This window comes from Chenopodium album, chromosome 16, assembly GCF_948465745.1.
Source record: "Chenopodium album chromosome 16, dcCheAlbu1.1, whole genome shotgun sequence".
In the NCBI taxonomy this organism is placed as follows: Eukaryota; Viridiplantae; Streptophyta; class Magnoliopsida; order Caryophyllales; family Amaranthaceae; genus Chenopodium; species Chenopodium album.
The window spans coordinates 51,311,661-51,329,333 of NC_137849.1; the positions used below are offsets into that span (position 1 = coordinate 51,311,661).

Below are 17,673 nucleotides of genomic sequence, written 5' to 3' on the forward strand. Positions count from 1 at the left end.
AAAAATAATTTCAGTTCAGCAAAAATAAGGTGAAGTGAACAGGGCCTAATTATAAAAATTACTCCTTGTAAAAATAAATTTTTTAAATATATGGGTCAAATTGGAATAGAAACCTCACATTGGGGTTTTTTCGGGAACGTAAAACTGATGTAGAATTTCATAATTTGGTTTTATTTGAATGCAAATTCAAGTATAAACTTGCGGACTATGCACACCCTAAAATACTGCGTAATGATTATGGATTACAAGTATTATTTTAACTTTCCTAAAATAATAAAATCATATTACTTCGCATAACAGTTTTTTTAAATGCCTTCATTGGATAATAATTTGCAATAAATTAACGGACTAGGCTCGCAACAAGTATCCACATACAAGTAATAAATATTCATTCTTCTTATGTTCATTTGCATACAATTGAATATTTGTATCCCATCTCTTGGATTTCAAAATTTATTCTCATAAAAGAAGAGAGTCTTGATGTTTCGAATTTTCTCAAGGATCTGTGGGAGGATAGAACATGGTGTTATGGTGACTAATGAGCTCGCTAGCTTGATACAATGACTTCCTTTGACCCGCCTCCATTACTGTCTCAACAATATTGCAATTTGCATTGTAAATTGTAATTGCTTCAGTAAGGCTTGCAATTTGCTAGCTATTAAAATATGCTTATAAGCTTCCTGTTGAACTTTTCTCCGTCGATAAAACAATTGTCAGTGCATCTTTCTATCCACGCTGTCAAAACACGAAATTGGTGTCGCTGTCCCTCAATTTGCTCTCATATCTTTGTAAATCGTTGTTAGTATTTTGGACGAGCAAGAAAGAATACATATAAGGGTTAATAAATTGATGATGAGTGTTAAGAAATGGGTATACGACATCATAGGGGGTGAGAGTGTATGAAATGTTGCTTGACCAGGAGTTAAGAGAAAAATTTGTACTCATAAGTCATAACATATCTATAAACCTCTTATGTTGTAAGACTTGTAACGGGTCAAATCATAGTCATGGCACGCTTAGCATGAGACCCACGCCCATTTATACGGATCGATCCATTTTTGTTAAGTGGTACGAGTAATTTCTTACCCTTGTGAATTTGTGATGAGTTCGGGTTCCGGATTTGAAGGGTGAGGGAAGAGATAAACCAACGAAAGCTCCAAAAATGACCATTCTTTTCTCTCTTCCCTTCCCCAACTCCCCTTCCTCTGAATCCGCCATTGCCGTCAATTTCTGAGCTCATTAACCCAAATAATCCACCATCAATTCGCTTCATCCCCAGAAAAATCCCATTAAGAAAGCGAACAATTTCTCTGTTTTCCTCAATTCGAACTTCGCTGAATCAAATCACAAAAAAAAAAAAATAAATAAATAAATTTGATTGTGGTCCGATTAATAAAAGGGGTTCAAGATGAGGATGATGATCAAAGGAGGTGTTTGGAAGAACACTGAAGATGAAATCCTCAAAGCTGCTGTTATGAAATATGGGAAGAATCAATGGGCTCGAATTTCTTCTCTTCTTGTTCGTAAATCTGCTAAACAGCGTAAAGCTCGTTGGTATGAGTGGCTTGACCCTTCCATTAAGAAGGTATTCATCTTCTTTACTTTCTCTCTCTTCATTTTTGAATGATTATTCAGTGTTTTTATGAATTTTCCATCAAATTTATCTTCTCTTTTCAAGTTAATTGGGTTTAATTTTTATGTAATTTAAGGCTGTTTCTGGTGATTTTTATGCTTTATGAAGTTGAATTAGTGTTAGGGTGATGGTGATTGTAATGTGCTTCTTCATTAGTTTTTCAAAGCTTAAGGATTGATTTTCAGTTCATCCTATTTATCATGAGTGTAATTATGTGGTTACTTAGCTAAATTTGATCTTGGATTCCGGAGTTATATGCATTTCGTAACATCATGTATGCTGATAACCTAGTTATGCTAATCACACATTCACTCTGGCAGAAGTTAGATGGTGATTAAATAGAAGAATTGATCTAATTGGAGGGCGGAGAGAGAGAATGAGGGGGAGTGGAAATCATTTCATGGGAGTGATGGACGTTCGAAAGTTTACTTTGTATACCTTGAAAAGCTGTTGTGGTTATGGATATCATTACACGTTAGTTGTTGCGATGTTCCAGAGCATGTGACCGCATTTTGTGTAGTTCATAAGCCGGGGTGTTGTTGGAGGCGCCTGATATTGGTAAACCTCTTGATAGCCTTCTTGATATTACTTTTTTACTCCTCCAATCTGGTTTGCCTTTTTCAGTTTGTTTGTTTATTAAATTGAATGCAGTATTACTCTGCCATTCTTTGTAGCAAGTACATTGGGAAAGGTTTAATGAAGCTTTTCTTTGCTTTTTTTTACGTTCTCCCCTTCTTTTAAATTATCTTGAACAAGCCTTAGGAGTGAATATGAATCTCCCTGAAACTTGTAGACAGAGTGGACTAGAGAAGAAGATGAAAAGCTACTTCATCTTGCAAAGCTTATGCCAACTCAGTGGAGAACTATAGCACCTATTGTTGGTCGGACTCCATCACAATGTCTTGAGCGTTATGAGAAGCTTCTTGATGCAGCCTGTACTAAGGACGATAATTATGAACCTGGAGATGACCCGCGTAAATTGCGTCCTGGAGAAATTGATCCAAATTCAGAGTCTAAACCGGCACGACCAGATCCCGTTGATATGGATGAAGATGAGAAAGAAATGCTCTCTGAAGCAAGAGCTCGATTAGCCAATACAAGGGGTAAAAAGGCTAAAAGGAAAGCTAGAGAGAAGCAACTTGAAGAGGCGAGGAGGCTTGCTTCTTTGCAAAAAAGAAGAGAACTCAAGGCTGCTGGTATAGTCGTCAGGCAAAGGAAGATGAAAAGAAAAGGGATAGATTATAATGCTGAGATCCCTTTTGAGAAAAGGCCTCCACCAGGGTTTTATGATGTTGTTCAAGAAGAAAGACCTGTAGAGCAACCTAAATTTCCCACAACAATTGATGAACTTGAAGGAGAGAGAAGGGTGGATAGGGAAGCCCGATTAAGGAAACAAGACATTGCAAAGAATAAGATTGCTGAGAGGCAAGACGCTCCAGGAGCGATAATGCAAGCCAACAAACTTAATGATCCAGAGACAGTTAGGAAAAGGTCAAAACTGATGCTTCCTCCTCCACAGATCTTTGACCAGGAGTTGGAAGAAATTGCACGAATGGGTTATTCTACTGATCTATTGGCTGGAAATCAGGAACTTGCGGATGGGAGTGGTGCAACCCATGCTCTTCTTGCAAATTATTCCCAGACACCTCGACAGGGGATGACACCCATGCGTACTCCTCAGAGAACCCCTGCTGGGAAGGGTGATGCTATCATGATGGAAGCTGAAAATTTGGCAAGACTAAGGGAATCTCAAACACCATTGCTTGGAGGAGACAACCCAGATTTGCATCCATCAGATTTTTCTGGCGTCACTCCAAGAAAAGGGATGTTCAAACTCCTAATCCAATGCTTACTCCTTCAGCAACTCCTGGAGGAACAAGTCTTACTCCGAGAATTGGTATGACTCCCTCTAGGGATTTAAATTCTTTCAGTATGACCCCAAAAGGAACTCGGATCAGGGATGAACTTTGTATTAATGAAGAAATGGATATGCATGATAGTGCAAAACTTGAACTTCGCAGAGAAGCTGAACTGAAGAACCTGCGTATGGGTCTAAGTGGTCTACCAGACCCCAAAAATGAGTATGAAGTAGTTGTTCGCCCAGAACCCGAGGATTCCGAGGATCCAGAGGAGAAGATTGAAGAAGATATGCCTGATAGGTTAGCCCGTGAGAAGGCTGCAGAAGAAGCAAGACTGCAGGCGTTACTCAGAAAGAGGTCGAAAGTGCTGCAAAGGGAGCTTCCTCGACCTCCTTCTGCCTCTGTTGAGCTCATTAAGAATTCATTGATGAGAGCTGGTGAAGACAAGAGCTCATTTGTCCCTCCTACTGACATTGAGCAGGCAGATGAAATGGTAAGAAAAGAGTTGCTGAGTTTGCTACCCAAGTATCCACTTAGTGAGAAAGAGCAGAAGAAAGCACATACGCGAAGTGCTAATACAGTACCTGTCATTGAGGATTTTGAAGTGGATGAGCTGAACGAGGTACATATCTATTCATGTACCGTTTTCCTTGTTCATTTCCATTTGAATTGTTAAGTCTACAATGGTTTTATTTAAATTTTTTGCAACATGGAAATCAGATGATGAATCTCATAAATGATATTGAAAATCTATTAATTAAGAAGCAATATTCTCTACCTTTATCTTTAAGGATAACACAAACTATTTAGCCACCACAACAAACCTTGATGAAGCTTTTTTTTTTCCTACCAGTCAGCTGCTTTAATATTCCATCCCAGAAATATTATTGTCTTTCGAAGAATTTTACTTGTCCCAAAAATATCCATGTCACTAATCAGCTCATCAATGCAAAGTTTCGAGATTGATGGTACTTTTTCTGGAACAAATGAAATAGGAACCTCTATACCAAACCCCATAGTGGATCAAACTGCTGAAAGCCTAAGATGGTACATGATTTGGTTAATGTATAAAAAAGCTGAAGGTGCACAATGCAGCTAAGGTTCACCAAGGTAATAGGGATTTCCTTAGGCACACCTCATTGAATTGAGACACAATAAAAAGTGACAAAGTATTGTTTCTGTTTTATACTTTTAGTGGTCTAAGAAAAGTTTTTAAAAAAAAAAAATTGAAAAAGAAGATATATACGTAGTATATCACTCTCAAATCTTGGGTTTAGATTTGAAAATCCTCATTCTTAAATTTTGAGCCATCTGCTTGAATGGTAATAGATTGGAACATTAGAGCTTTTACCGATGATGAGACAACCCTTTTCCATGGTTTGATCACTTGTGTTCTTTTAGCTCATGTCATCTGTTCTCTTGGCTATTAAATGACATGATTCTCAATATTTCCTAATGCGTAGTATATCATTAATATGTACGAGAGAATATCTACCTTTTTTGATTTGTGAGATGAGCAATGTGTGTTCATATCTTATAGTTGTGAGAGAATCATATGGTCCCTTTTTTGTTCTGTTTTGTTTTGTTGATAACTTCAATTGAGTTCTACATTGTGTTGTTGTTGTCCCATTAGTGACTTCTGTATGAGAGTTCTCAGTGATTGATGGCTGACAGAAAGTCTAGTATTATCCAGGAAGAGAAAGTTAATATTTTGAAATTGATTGTGGGCGGTAGGTTTACTTTTCAATCAGGCTAATTGGCTAAACACAATGCAATAAATTGAAATTCTAGATGCTACACGGATGGATCCGGTCTGTATTCTAATTATGCCCAACTTGGAAGCTGTGTAAACTGGTAAGGCATGTTTGGCACTAGCTTTTGAGTAGCTTTTAGTGGTTTGACCAAATCAAACCATTACTTGATAAAAGATTTGAGTGTCTAGCAATGTAGTGTCAGGGGTAGTGTAACCAGTTTTAGTGGTGGAGGTAGCTTTTATCAAAGCTAAAATTATTATGGAGTAGCTTTTATCTAGCAAGAGTCGGCAAGTAGATGTTGATAATTTTTACCAGTAACAACTAACAACTGCTACTTTATTGAACACTCATACTTTAATCATCAATCTTCCCAGCTAACATCATGTTTTCAGTTAACCGCTACTGCCACAACTACAGAGAAACTAACAGCAACCCCTGTGATACTACATTTTGCCAAACGGGGCCAAAGTACATTGCTGTAATCATTGAGAAGATATGGATTTTATATTGAATTAATGACTGTTTCTTTCAAAAAAAAAAAATTAAAAAAATCTGCATCATATGCATCACTTATATAGGTATGATGATGGAATTGTATTGCTGATTCCTCCCAGCCTCCCCTTGCTTCCCCGTTATCCATTCTCAAGTATGAGTTATATTTTGTGCTCCATGCACTGTGCACATTCAAGCAAATTGGTTATAGTAGGTGAATTATTTGTGAAACGATTTGCTGCATATATCTAATATTATTGAAGTGCGCGAGTTTCCTCATTTGCTGATGTTCAATGTTGTGTGTATTATCAAATATGTATAATTCATATTCTTTTGTTTTAATGGCTTGTACTTTTTATGTCAGGCTGGTTCATTCATTGAGGAAGAGGTGCAGTATCTATGTGTAGCAATGGGACATCAGGAAGAGACCTTAGATGATTTTGTTGAGGCACACTAGACTTGCTTAAATGATTTGATGTATTTCCCCACTCGTAATGCTTATGGTCTCTCCAGTGTTGCTGGAACTGTAGAGAAACTTGCTGCCTTAAATGAATTTGAAAATGTTAAGAGGAAGATGGATGATGATAATAAAAAGGCACAACGGCTTGAGAAAAAGATTGATGTTCTTACTCGTGGTTATAAGGTTGGTTGTTATGTTACATTTCTATTTAATGATATTTCTGTATTCACAGTTTGTTTCAGTTTATCAATTATTTATTTATATTTATTTTTTGTGTTAAGTTAGGGGGTTGGGGTTGCTCAGTAAGGACAGCATACGTTGAGCAACTTCATACTTTAATTTGCATGACATCACATATAGGTTGAAAGACCGTGTCATTGAGCCACTGACCTCTTACATTCTACTTCATGTACTTATAGTGAACATCACCTTTCTGGCTGTCTTAAGCCATATCCCAGACCTGTTTTATGAGTAGTACTTGCCTAGTGAAGTGTCACATTTTCTTTTATGTTACATATGCCAAACAACTATGATGACAGCAAAGTTCTTCATTTTACCTTGGAATTTTGAGGTTTTATTGAAATGGTTTGGTTTCTGATTACCAATGAAAAAATGTTATGCATCTAAAGATCAACATAGACTTCGTTTTTGTAAAATAAGAAAAAAGTATTATATTAATAAATCAATTAACAGATTACTTTAGAGGACAATGTATCTTCACATTGTAACCAAAGAGACAAATTACAGGGTAATCCAATTTCTTTGGATCCTCTCAAGAAATTTATTGTATATAGAATTGTTTTTACACTAAGTCAAGTACTATGGATTAGGGAGATTAGGACAGAAGACATTACTTTCTTTGTGAAGCTGCTACTTTTATGCGTAAAGTTTGATGTGAAGGGTTAGTGTACAGCGAATTTCTTGTAGCATTGTGGATATGATGGCTATGACAAGATTTGAATGTACAATTTTTTGGCATGCTTTTCTAGTTTGAGGATGAGGCATTGGATCGCAAGGGATGGAGGAGGAGGATCTTTGTCGATGATTATACAGAATAATTAAATTTGGTTCATGTAGCCAACCCCACTTATGGGATTAAGGCTTTGATTAATTGATTGATTTTCTAGCTTGTTTGTGTCTATAGAAACAGATTTATCACATATAAATGGTTTTGCATGTGAGGTGTCATGCTCTTCATGGCTCTAATTCTTATTGCTTTCTGATGGGGTGTTCACCATATTAGTTATTATCTTGCTGGTTCATTCTGACTATAGGTCAAGACCACAGCCAGCCTTTGCTCATCTTTGTGTTTGTGTACAAGTTATTTTGTTATACAGAGCACATGTAGATGTAGTAGTAGTTGTAGTATCTGTAACCATGATGATGGTAAGCTGTGGTAACTCATTTATTTCAGATGCGGGCTGATAAATTGAAGACACAAATCGAGCTCACTTTCAAACAGATGAATACTGCTGGGACTGAATTGGATTGCTTCCTAGCTTTGCAGAGACAGGAAAATATGGCAGCTTCATTTAGGATCGGGGGCCTTTGGGAAGAAGTCCAGAAGCAGAAAGAGGTAGAGAAAACACTGCTGAAACGTTATGGAGATCGTGTTGCTGAACTGGAGAGGATCCGGCAGCTCATGGATCAGTACAGAAATGTGGAAGAAATAGAAGCTAAGAAACACTCAGAAGAGTTGGCTGAGAAAGCAGCTAATCAGGCTTCACTAATGAGCTATGAAACTCCGGAGCCTGTAAGCGCCATGGAAATGGATTCCTCTGATGATGTAAAATCACAGGAGGATGGTGAAGTGGCATCAAATGCGCATGCACAAAGCATTTCTCTTGCTTCTGAGGCTAAAGGATCTGAAACTGCGGAGGAGCATGATACAGATCATCCTGTAGGGGAAGCTCTTGAAAATAATGGTTTTGTCAATGGAGAGCCTGTTTCTACCTCTAAACTGGAGACACAAGGAATAGATGGGGAGCTCAGTAATCAGATCAATGAGGCAGATGGGAATAACTTATGATGGATGGAGATGTGGGCGAGCCTGTAGAAAGGGTGGAAGATGATGCCTGTAATAACCAAGTGTGACACCGACTTGCAACTTTAGTAGTAGGTTGTTGGCTTGTTGCTATCTGTTGGACCCCACTGCACGTTAAAGAGGCATTAAAGCAGATGTGGAAGAGATGATCTATTGAGACTATTGAAGTTTGTTGGGTTTTCATTTTTGCTTGTGCATTGTTTCTTTAGCGAATATGGATTTTAAACAGTTGAACTTGCTTCCCTCCCATGCCATGGTATTTGGCGTGTTCCCTGGTCTTCTGCCATTAGAAAACCTCTGAAATACGTTGAATGTGTGGGGGTATCACATCTTCACCCCCAAGGAGAGTGATTCGTGGTATTAATGACCCACTTCTAAATGGTAGCATCAGTGATAGTGGAGCCTCAAAAGGAAAAAAGCAGAAGCACCATTAAAAATCAGGTTATGCAGGTGAAAGTGGTGGTGAGAGCAGCAGTGATCAAAGCTACAGGGGATACATGATCCATGGTCATTGGTCGTTAAAGAGTAGTTAAGTAAAAACTTTCGAACGTTAAAGAATGCACAAGAGGATGTTGATTATCATGTGTAAAGCGTCAAAAATTTGCGCTGTTCTTGCTGTCCGTGATTTGTGCTCCATTTTCCATCTTGTTAACTTAGTCAGGGACGGGAATGCAATGTTGGAGATAAGTCTACATGATGGTTATAATTCACCAGTACATTCTTGTGTCGGAGCCCCGGCCATGGCCAATGTATTGCAGTGATATTACAATACTGCATTAGATACTGGCTTCTCTTTTCGTTCCCTTCCTCCTGCTGTGTTATGGAGGTGTGTGAACAGTATGATGTATAGAGCTTCCATAAAACTTTTGGGTACAGAATTTGGCACATTTGAATCACAGTGCCTCAAATACCTGACATTTGACTCTGTATATGTTTTATATATTGCCCAATTGAACTTTCATAAGGCAACTTAAAGCCAACATGCAAGAGCTTTTGCCTGTATAAATTAGCCTTGCTGGGTAACAAACTATTCGGCTTCTAGAAAAACTTGCCCATGCTGCATTGCTGGGTACTAACTACTGAATACCAAATTTTTCTAAGTAATATAATGGGTTTGGGTTTGATTGGGATTCATTGTTAATCAACGTATTATTCATTGGCTTTTAGGTTGGTTCAAGTCAGGCAAGATCAAGTACTATGTTATTTCGTGAACAATTCAAATTTAGGTCAGGTAATACAGACCAATTGATAGTGAGTCATTTATCACAAGTCGAATATGCATGTTCCTTCACTATCATACTCCATACTTTCCTATGGCAGCACTTGTAATATGCTATTATGCCCATCACTTTTTGTTACTCCGTAATAAAAATGAGAATCCTTCAGCATGAATCAATAGAAAGAGTTGCACACTAGCTCAAAATGAGGTACACAAAAGTGGGACAGATGTCTCAAGTGAAACCTTCATCTATGAATATTAAACTATTCAAGAAAAATGAAAACACTTTCAGAACGTTGAGAACAAATAAGCTAGATATTGCCATTCTGAAATCAGATTACAACTAGGGTTCAGGTGTATACTCAGATACAAAACAGAAATTTCAGCCTGAACACCAAAATCCTCGTATAATTACACTGATGCAGCAAGACTCTGAGCGTTGACTAGTTGGACCTGCTATCCAACAGATTTTTACCTTCGCACTGGTGGCACAACTCCCCTGCCAGCAGTACCTCGGCCAGTAGCCTGTGCCTACAAAAGAAAAGATGACCAGACACGTTAGCATATGGAAACATTGGGGGAAAAAAGAGAGGCAATAACAATAGAATCTTACCTTTGCCCGCATTGCTACAGCACGACCACGACCAACTCCAAGTGATGTGCTCTTGCCCTGTGAGAAATTTTAAGGGAAAATCAATTATGTGATATAGTATTGAAGACATTACTAAGATTAAAGGAGAGTGATAGACTAGAATTAGCTAAAAACCTTAATTCTGGCATCTAGACGTTTAAACATTGGAGCATTCTTCAGCATATCTGGTATAATCATAAACCTGAAAGAATTTCCAGATCACGATTAGCCTCACAATATAAAATACACAACCTTAGGGGGGATAATTATGACGGATATTCACCTGACTCTGCTGCCTCGAATGAATACATGCTCAAGTTGGGAGACCTTTCCATCCTACAGATCAAACGACAAATATCAATGATAGAAAGAAGAAATTCCATGATTCATCAGCCGATCCTTCACATAAAAATATTTTAACAATTCCAAACGGGAATAAACATTCTAAAACAAGTGGCATGAGAATAATATATTTCAGCACCATTTCCAACTAAATTAGGGAACCAATATATAATTAGCATAAAGATTGTACCTTAATTCATTAAAACCTATGGAAGTAATTAGCATGCCCTAATACTAATTCCCATCCTTAGCTATTAAAAAATACAGAAAATCCTATTCATACCAGCTCACACATCTATAATCAGCCACTTTCTCACAAATAAATAACCAAGTCATAAAAATCCTAATCACAGTTTTTCAAGTGACCAAGTTACCGGGCATAGACACTTCAGAGCGCCCCCCCCCGCCCCGTTTCTTTAAGTAAGCATCATTCTCCTTTCATCAATTTCAAGTTACAAGCACTCTTCAAGCCTACAAAATATATTACTCACATGAATCCCATATAAAGCAATCCCTTTGGCCCTCCCCACCACCCCTAGAACTAGACTTGGAAATTGAACGACCAAAATAGACCCAGACTGAACGACCCGAATGCAACCTTTTTGAATAACTACCTACAACTTCAAATGCCACTTTTTGGTCCTTGATTATCCTGCTAGAGACATGGACTACCAAAGAAATATCAATTAAAAACGATCCTAGCAAGTAGTAAACATCAGACACAACTCAAATTTTTAGCAGGAAAATTCATCAGCCCTGGTAGGCCTTGGTCTACAAATTCCTGGTAGGAAATTTGAAATCTAGAATATAACTTCATAATAATCAAGCCACAATAGCCCTTGGTCTATACAATCACAAGAAAGTCCATAATCATTTTTCATGGCCAATTTTTCCAAAATCCTCAATGTACTGGCTACAACCTACAGCTCAACGTCCTTTAACTCATCTATGCACCTATTAGGATAACCTCTCCAAACCTTCCCCTATCTCAATTGCTAAGCAGCTATGCCCAACTGTTATGATCCGTGCATCAATTACACAAGCCTATCAACCAGATCATGACACATTTTCTTAATCATACAAATAAAAAAAGCCCTCATCAGTGACAGAGATAAAGTGGGAGTCCTACAACAGTTCTTTGATGACCCAATAAACCACTACAATTAGCAAGTTTCCAAACCTTAGGATCATATTAATACGCATATTATACCCTCCCATTCTTGAACACTTCCAAGTTTTTCTTAAGCATCTTGAATGTTAACCCTGCAACCATTTCCAACCCAAAAGAAAGCTTCATTCTTAAAATTAAAAGTGATGGTGACATTGACTACCGGAAGGAGTGATCAGAACCAAAGTTCCAAAGAAATCAATTGGCGAGCTCTTATTCTAAGCAGAAATTACCAGTGTAAAATTACTAAAATACCAGCCACAGTAGACCTCGTTCCACGGAACAACTAGCACAGTCATGATTCAGTCTCCAGTCTCTAAACTTCCTTGATTTACTGATTATAGCCTCCAATTCTTTTTACTTGCCTTTTCATCTAATTAACACCCTTAATATAGAAAATTCTAAGGCCAAATTTAATCAATCACCTTAGCATGCACTACACACAATTATCACTCAAATCACATTAGAACATAATGTAAGTACAAAATAAAACTAATTTCAACTTAATTCTCTCACATTATCAATATTTCTTTGAACTCAAGTACAAACTCCCAACTCTCATGAAAATCAACCATATTCTAAATACCATCATCAAGCATAACATTATAATCAAATTCCAAAACCATAAAAAGATATGAAATTAGAACATCAATGAACCCTACTTTCAAAGACAAACAAATTAATGCCAGCAATTATAAAAAGCCCTAAAAAAGGAAAACCTAGGAGAGAGAAAATGAAGTACCCTAGCAGTGAAAGTAATGGCATCAAGTTGACAGTTCCAGTTATCTTCACACTCAATCATGGTACCTCGATAAAGTTCACCGCTTTTGAGCTCAACAGTAACCACATGACCTGTGGATTCGTGCATCAATTTCACCGGAATTCCCAAGCTTCTACTCATCTTTCGTCTTCTTCTTCCTCTTAATCAGCGAATATTTTCTGGACGCCAAAACCCTAATTTAGTCCCTAAATAGTTTGTTAGCGGGAGAATTTTTTTTTTTACAGAAAAGTGTTAGCGGGAAAATAGGGAGAAGAAGGAAAAAAAAACGGAGTATGATAATTGATAATGGGAATTTTATTAATTTAGGCCTTTTATTTTTGTTAATCTGATTTGGTTTAATTTGATTTGAATTTATCTAATCTGATTTTAATTTAATTGACTTGTTTTTTTGATCAAATTTAATCTGAACTTATTTTTTCTGATCATAACCATTTTTAGAAAAATTAATTAAAAATAAGTTTAACTAAACAAGACATTAATTTTTTAGTAGTTTTTTATATGCGAATAAATTAAAATTGTCTTTTTTTCAAAATTTACCTTTAGAGAAATAACTCGTATTCTTTTTTTGAGGTATATACTGTCGTTAGCAAAGAAAATTAGATCTTGGAGCTAAATTCGTTATCATTTTTGAGCCATTTTCGTGGTTGAATACCATAACCATGAATTAGTGGATTTTCATGGTTACCATGCCCATTTGCCCACAAATGCACCAAGACTATCGTGGCCATGAAGGGTTGCTTGTAGGCCTCAAATCTGGGTCACATACGAACCTGCAATATGAACATTGAGTCCCGATATGAACCCCAAACAAAGTTTTCAACGCTCAAGTTAGATGTCAAATAATGTATAACTTGATGGGAGGTGGTGGGTGGTTCTCCTATATAGTACGAGTAATCTTGGCTCCTAATGGTATACATATGGTGGCATGTGAAAACCTAATAATGAGCTCTTGTACTTTATTTAGTTTATTTGGGCCTTTTGAGACCTTTGATACTACTCCGTAATAGACTTGTAAGGGTAAGATTTGAAAGGAATAGCGTCCTTCGAACAAGTGTATTATTCTGATAGGGGGTTCGGAATTATTAGAAAGCTAATTTTTCAGTATGGTCAAGTGATCGGAATGTCTGGGTGAAGGCCGCTTCCGATCAGTAATATTAATGCATAATTAATATTATAGCTTAATCTTGACTGAACCCTTCGGATCATACCCAAGCAACTAACGAGCCGAAGCGACGAATTAATTAATAAGTTGACCGAATAATTAATATTTAGACGTCGGAAATTCGAGCTTGGAGCGTCGGAAGTCGAGTCGAAAATAATAAAAAGACGAGACCTGAAAATAATAATAAATTAACAATGACCAAAATACCCCTAGCATCGGAAAACCGAGTGCTAGGGGCGCGGCAAATGCTAGCAGCACGCACCAAGTGCGGGGTTAGGCTAGCATACCGCAGCTAGCAGCCAGCACTAGTGTGCGTGGCTGTGCTAGCATACGGCAGCCAGCAGCCCGCACAATTGGTGCGTGGCTTGCTAGGCTGTGGCAACTAGTAGCCCACACCAATGTGCGAGGCATACTAGCAGGCAGCAGCTAGCAGCCCGCACATTGTGCGCGGCGTGCTGGCAGCTAGCCTCGGCCAAGCAGCCCGCACTTGGTGCGTGGCCTGCTGGGCTGTAGCACATGGCAGCCCACCTTGGGTGCCTTGGTGCCCAAGTGTGGGTGCCACGTGGCGCAATTTAATTTGGGGCTATGGGGTTGAGGTGGCCGGTTATAGAGTGAGAGTGGGGGGCAAGTTTGGTCCCCCCTCCTCCAAATGGTCCTCACCTACTCCTCTTTGTGAGCTTGCCACTTGTTGATTTATTACTAGTTTGATTATTAATTTTATTTTAGCTTTAAAATAAAATGGAAAAATCAAATTCTCCCACATTGATGGGAGAGCTTTTCACACACTTGCATTTCCCTATAAATACCCAACTTGGGGTATTGGGAAAAGCACTTGAGTAAGAGTTGGAAAAGACATCACTAGTAGTGAAAACCTTTGAACTCAAGAGTTGAAAAAGGCATCACCTTTGTGAAAACCTTTGAACTCAATTACTCGGGTTTCGGTCGGGCCTTGCTAACTCCAATGCATTAGACCTAGTCGATGTTCGAGTTGTGGGTGGACTTCCGTTGGAGGTCGTCGTATTTTCGAGGCTAGCCTTCGAAGTAAGAGCCCCTCGAGGTCGGGCGAAGCACGCGTCAAAGGTATAAATATTATCTTAATCTTGTCATTAAGTTAATTATGTTTATGGTTTTATTTATTGCGAGTGCGATCTTGATTTTGGGTTTGTTTCCGCGGTGAGTCGGACTCACCAAACCCCAACAAGATTACCCTCGGGTAAAATAAATAGGACCATCTTAGTGACCGAAGAAACAATAATAAAGTATAATAAGGTCCATCGAATGCTAACTATGGGAGAAACATTGGCGCATAACACCTAGAACAAATACGATAGCTAAGTTGTAAATATTAACATAAGCATAAAGTACCATCATATAGGTAAATAATTCCATTAAATGTTGGCATGTTGCAGTGATATAAACATTTTTCTAATGGTACAAATAAGTATATGTAAATCATACATCAAATATTATACTATTGTGAGATATAACAATGCTATTAAGACAGCCTATAGTCTAATGGTATAATATACATGCATAATAGTACAAAAAAAATCACTGAACCATCAAAAAATATCTTTATGAATGTCAAATGACTATTTTACCTCTCCTTTTTGTTTTTAAAACACATAAGAGTAATGCGCCAAGATGCACTCCTAAGTCCTAACTATAAGCAAAGATTTTGTCTAAGCAGTTAATTAAGGCATTTGTGGGCTTCTCTTGTTTCTTTGGGGTATTTGGCTCAGGTAATTATGGTATTGCAAGTTTGGGAGGCTTTGATATTGTGGGATTTGGTACTTCAGGTATCTTTGGCACCTTTTATTTTGGCACTTCAGGCACTATGGGTTAAGGTGACTCGAATTTTGGCGCTTCCGGCACAATGGGAACACATGTATGGACTATGGGCTACGTGAAAGTAGTTTTTTTCCAACCCTCAAGGTTTACAAATTCGATATGTGATTTTGTATAGAAAGGAGTGGTAGAGAAATTTGAATGAGGGATTGGTTATATTGGTGGTGTTGCTCAACATAATAAATGGTGGTAAACTTCTAGTGTCATCCATAGGTACTGACTTGAACGTGAGGATGATGAATTGAGTAGGAGCAAGTTTAAGATTTGGGGTGACATCATTATTTTGAGTTTTAAAACTTATGCTCAAGACTTTTCCCATTTTTCTTCAAAAATCTCAAGCAAGTTTCAAGTTGAGTCTTGAAATTTCAAGACTCAACTTAAAACTTGAGATTGGGACCCACTTCACTTTTATTTTTATTATTTTTTTTTTTTAATTTTTACACTTTTCTACATATAACCTGTCAAATATTTAAGTCTTAGGGCTAAAGTGATAAATTTGTATAAGTCTTAGTGAGTCTTAACAAGAATTTGATGACATCATTTTCAATGGGGACCACCAAAAATAATGTTACATCCAAGTTTTAAGACTTGGGGCTAAACTTGCTTTAATAACAGATATAAAAATAACTATGGGAAGTAAAGATTGACCAGTTGGTGAGATATTACTTAAGATAAAAAAATGAGGCAATTGATATATTTAACATACTTGGGAACTAGATAAAAAAATACAATCATAATCTTTAAATATATATACTTCGTATAAATTATGTTTTGACTTTTGAACTTTAATTAAAAAGATTGATTAGATTTTTCTTTGTGTAGTGCATGGTAATATTACGGTGGCATTTACTTCTCTACCACATATATGTACTGTGTAATCTAAATCTTTTTTTGATGGGGTAATCTAAATCTAAAAAGAGAAAAAAAAGGGTACGATGTTTAGTCTATTACACAATAATCTATTTTTTTTTTTTTAATTTTTTTTTCTGATTTGATTTGATTGAGTGACTCGACTAAAAGGTATTACTAGATTCATAATACGGAGTAATATGTATTCTATTAGTAAGTAAGTATCATAATTTATAAATTAAAGATATCAATCAATCATCAATAAATAAATAAACCTATACTAAAGGCGAAATCAGGAATGACACTTGTCATTTCCTGGTTAAAAATTATCCCGCCTTTTTTTTTTCCTTTCCTTTTTAGTATTTTGCCAACATATTTTATCCAATTATATTCAATTAAATATACTAGGAAACTTTTAGTTACAAAAATACTAACATTAATTAAAAATAATGTATTGGAATATATTCTTTTCCAAAATTATTATAATATTATCATTATCAATTTTTTTTTCTCCAACTTTTATCATTTGATAATAAAATTTATTTTAATTAAAAAAGAAAAATCATTTTGGTAGCATACTTTGTATTAATTTTAAAATTATACGTAACATTTACAAGAACAAAATAAGTTTGTTATAGTATACTTCGTACACAACATATATTGGAAAATTATTTAGTCATTCGAAATATTTATGTGATTATTTAAAAAATAAAAACCTCTACTACTCAATAAAGATATATTTAAAAAGTTGATTATTGAATACTATTTATCCTAAAGTAAAATGAACTCAACTAAATTTTCATATTATGTCGATCAAAGTGTGTCAACAATTTAAGGACAAATGTATATGAGTTCGTGTATGGGCACTAAACTAAGCTAATATTTTAATTTTCCCATATAAAACCTTATAGCTTCTAAGTTTCTATTACTATATTTATTTATTTATTTATACAATCCAATTCAATAACCTTTACGTATTTAGTGTTGGTATAAACTAATTAAAATTCAAGTTATTTTGTGACAAATTTTTTTTTATCATTATTTATTACAGTGGCGGATCCAGAATTAATATTTAACGGGGTCAAAATGCATTTGATAAATATTTATGGGGTCCTTCGGTTAAAAATATAGGTAATTTTTATATATAAAAAAAAATTAAAAGGATTTTTTTTTTTAATATTCAACTGGGGTCAAGGGACCCCACTAAATGCCCCTCAATCCGCCACTGATTTATTATTTATCTGTTTTAAAATTTAATTATGACCGTGCATGACACGAGACTTAACCTGGTTTAACAATAAAAACCTATAATAATAAAGTATATTACGTAGTAGAACTTATTTTTCAAATCTCATCTGAACACAAGTATAAAAATAAGACGGATAAAACATCACCTTAATTTTTTTTTTAGTGGACCATGACCATAATATT

At 36.3% G+C, this 17,673-nt stretch overlaps 1 protein-coding gene and 1 pseudogene across 2 annotated transcripts; one reads left to right on the forward strand and one right to left on the reverse strand.

Moving 5' to 3' along the window:
- Positions 1-1,097: 1,097 nt before the first annotated feature.
- Positions 1,098-9,357, forward strand: LOC145586963 (cell division cycle 5-like protein; annotated as a pseudogene). The gene is made up of 4 exons (XR_014101050.1): positions 1,098-1,585; positions 2,427-4,114; positions 6,103-6,381; positions 7,613-9,357. The product of XR_014101050.1 is annotated as a cell division cycle 5-like protein (transcript).
- A 251-nt stretch (positions 9,358-9,608) lies between these two features.
- On the reverse strand, positions 9,609-12,628 carry LOC145586964 (small nuclear ribonucleoprotein SmD3b-like). Its single transcript, XM_081643955.1, has 5 exons — positions 12,345-12,628; positions 10,376-10,428; positions 10,228-10,294; positions 10,075-10,131; positions 9,609-9,992 (listed from the first exon to the last, which is right to left on the reverse strand). The coding sequence occupies exons 1-5, from the start codon at positions 12,501-12,503 to the stop codon at positions 9,933-9,935; spliced, it is 396 nt and encodes a 131-aa protein (XP_081500081.1). The 5' UTR covers positions 12,504-12,628; the 3' UTR covers positions 9,609-9,932.
- Positions 12,629-17,673: the final 5,045 nt, after the last annotated feature.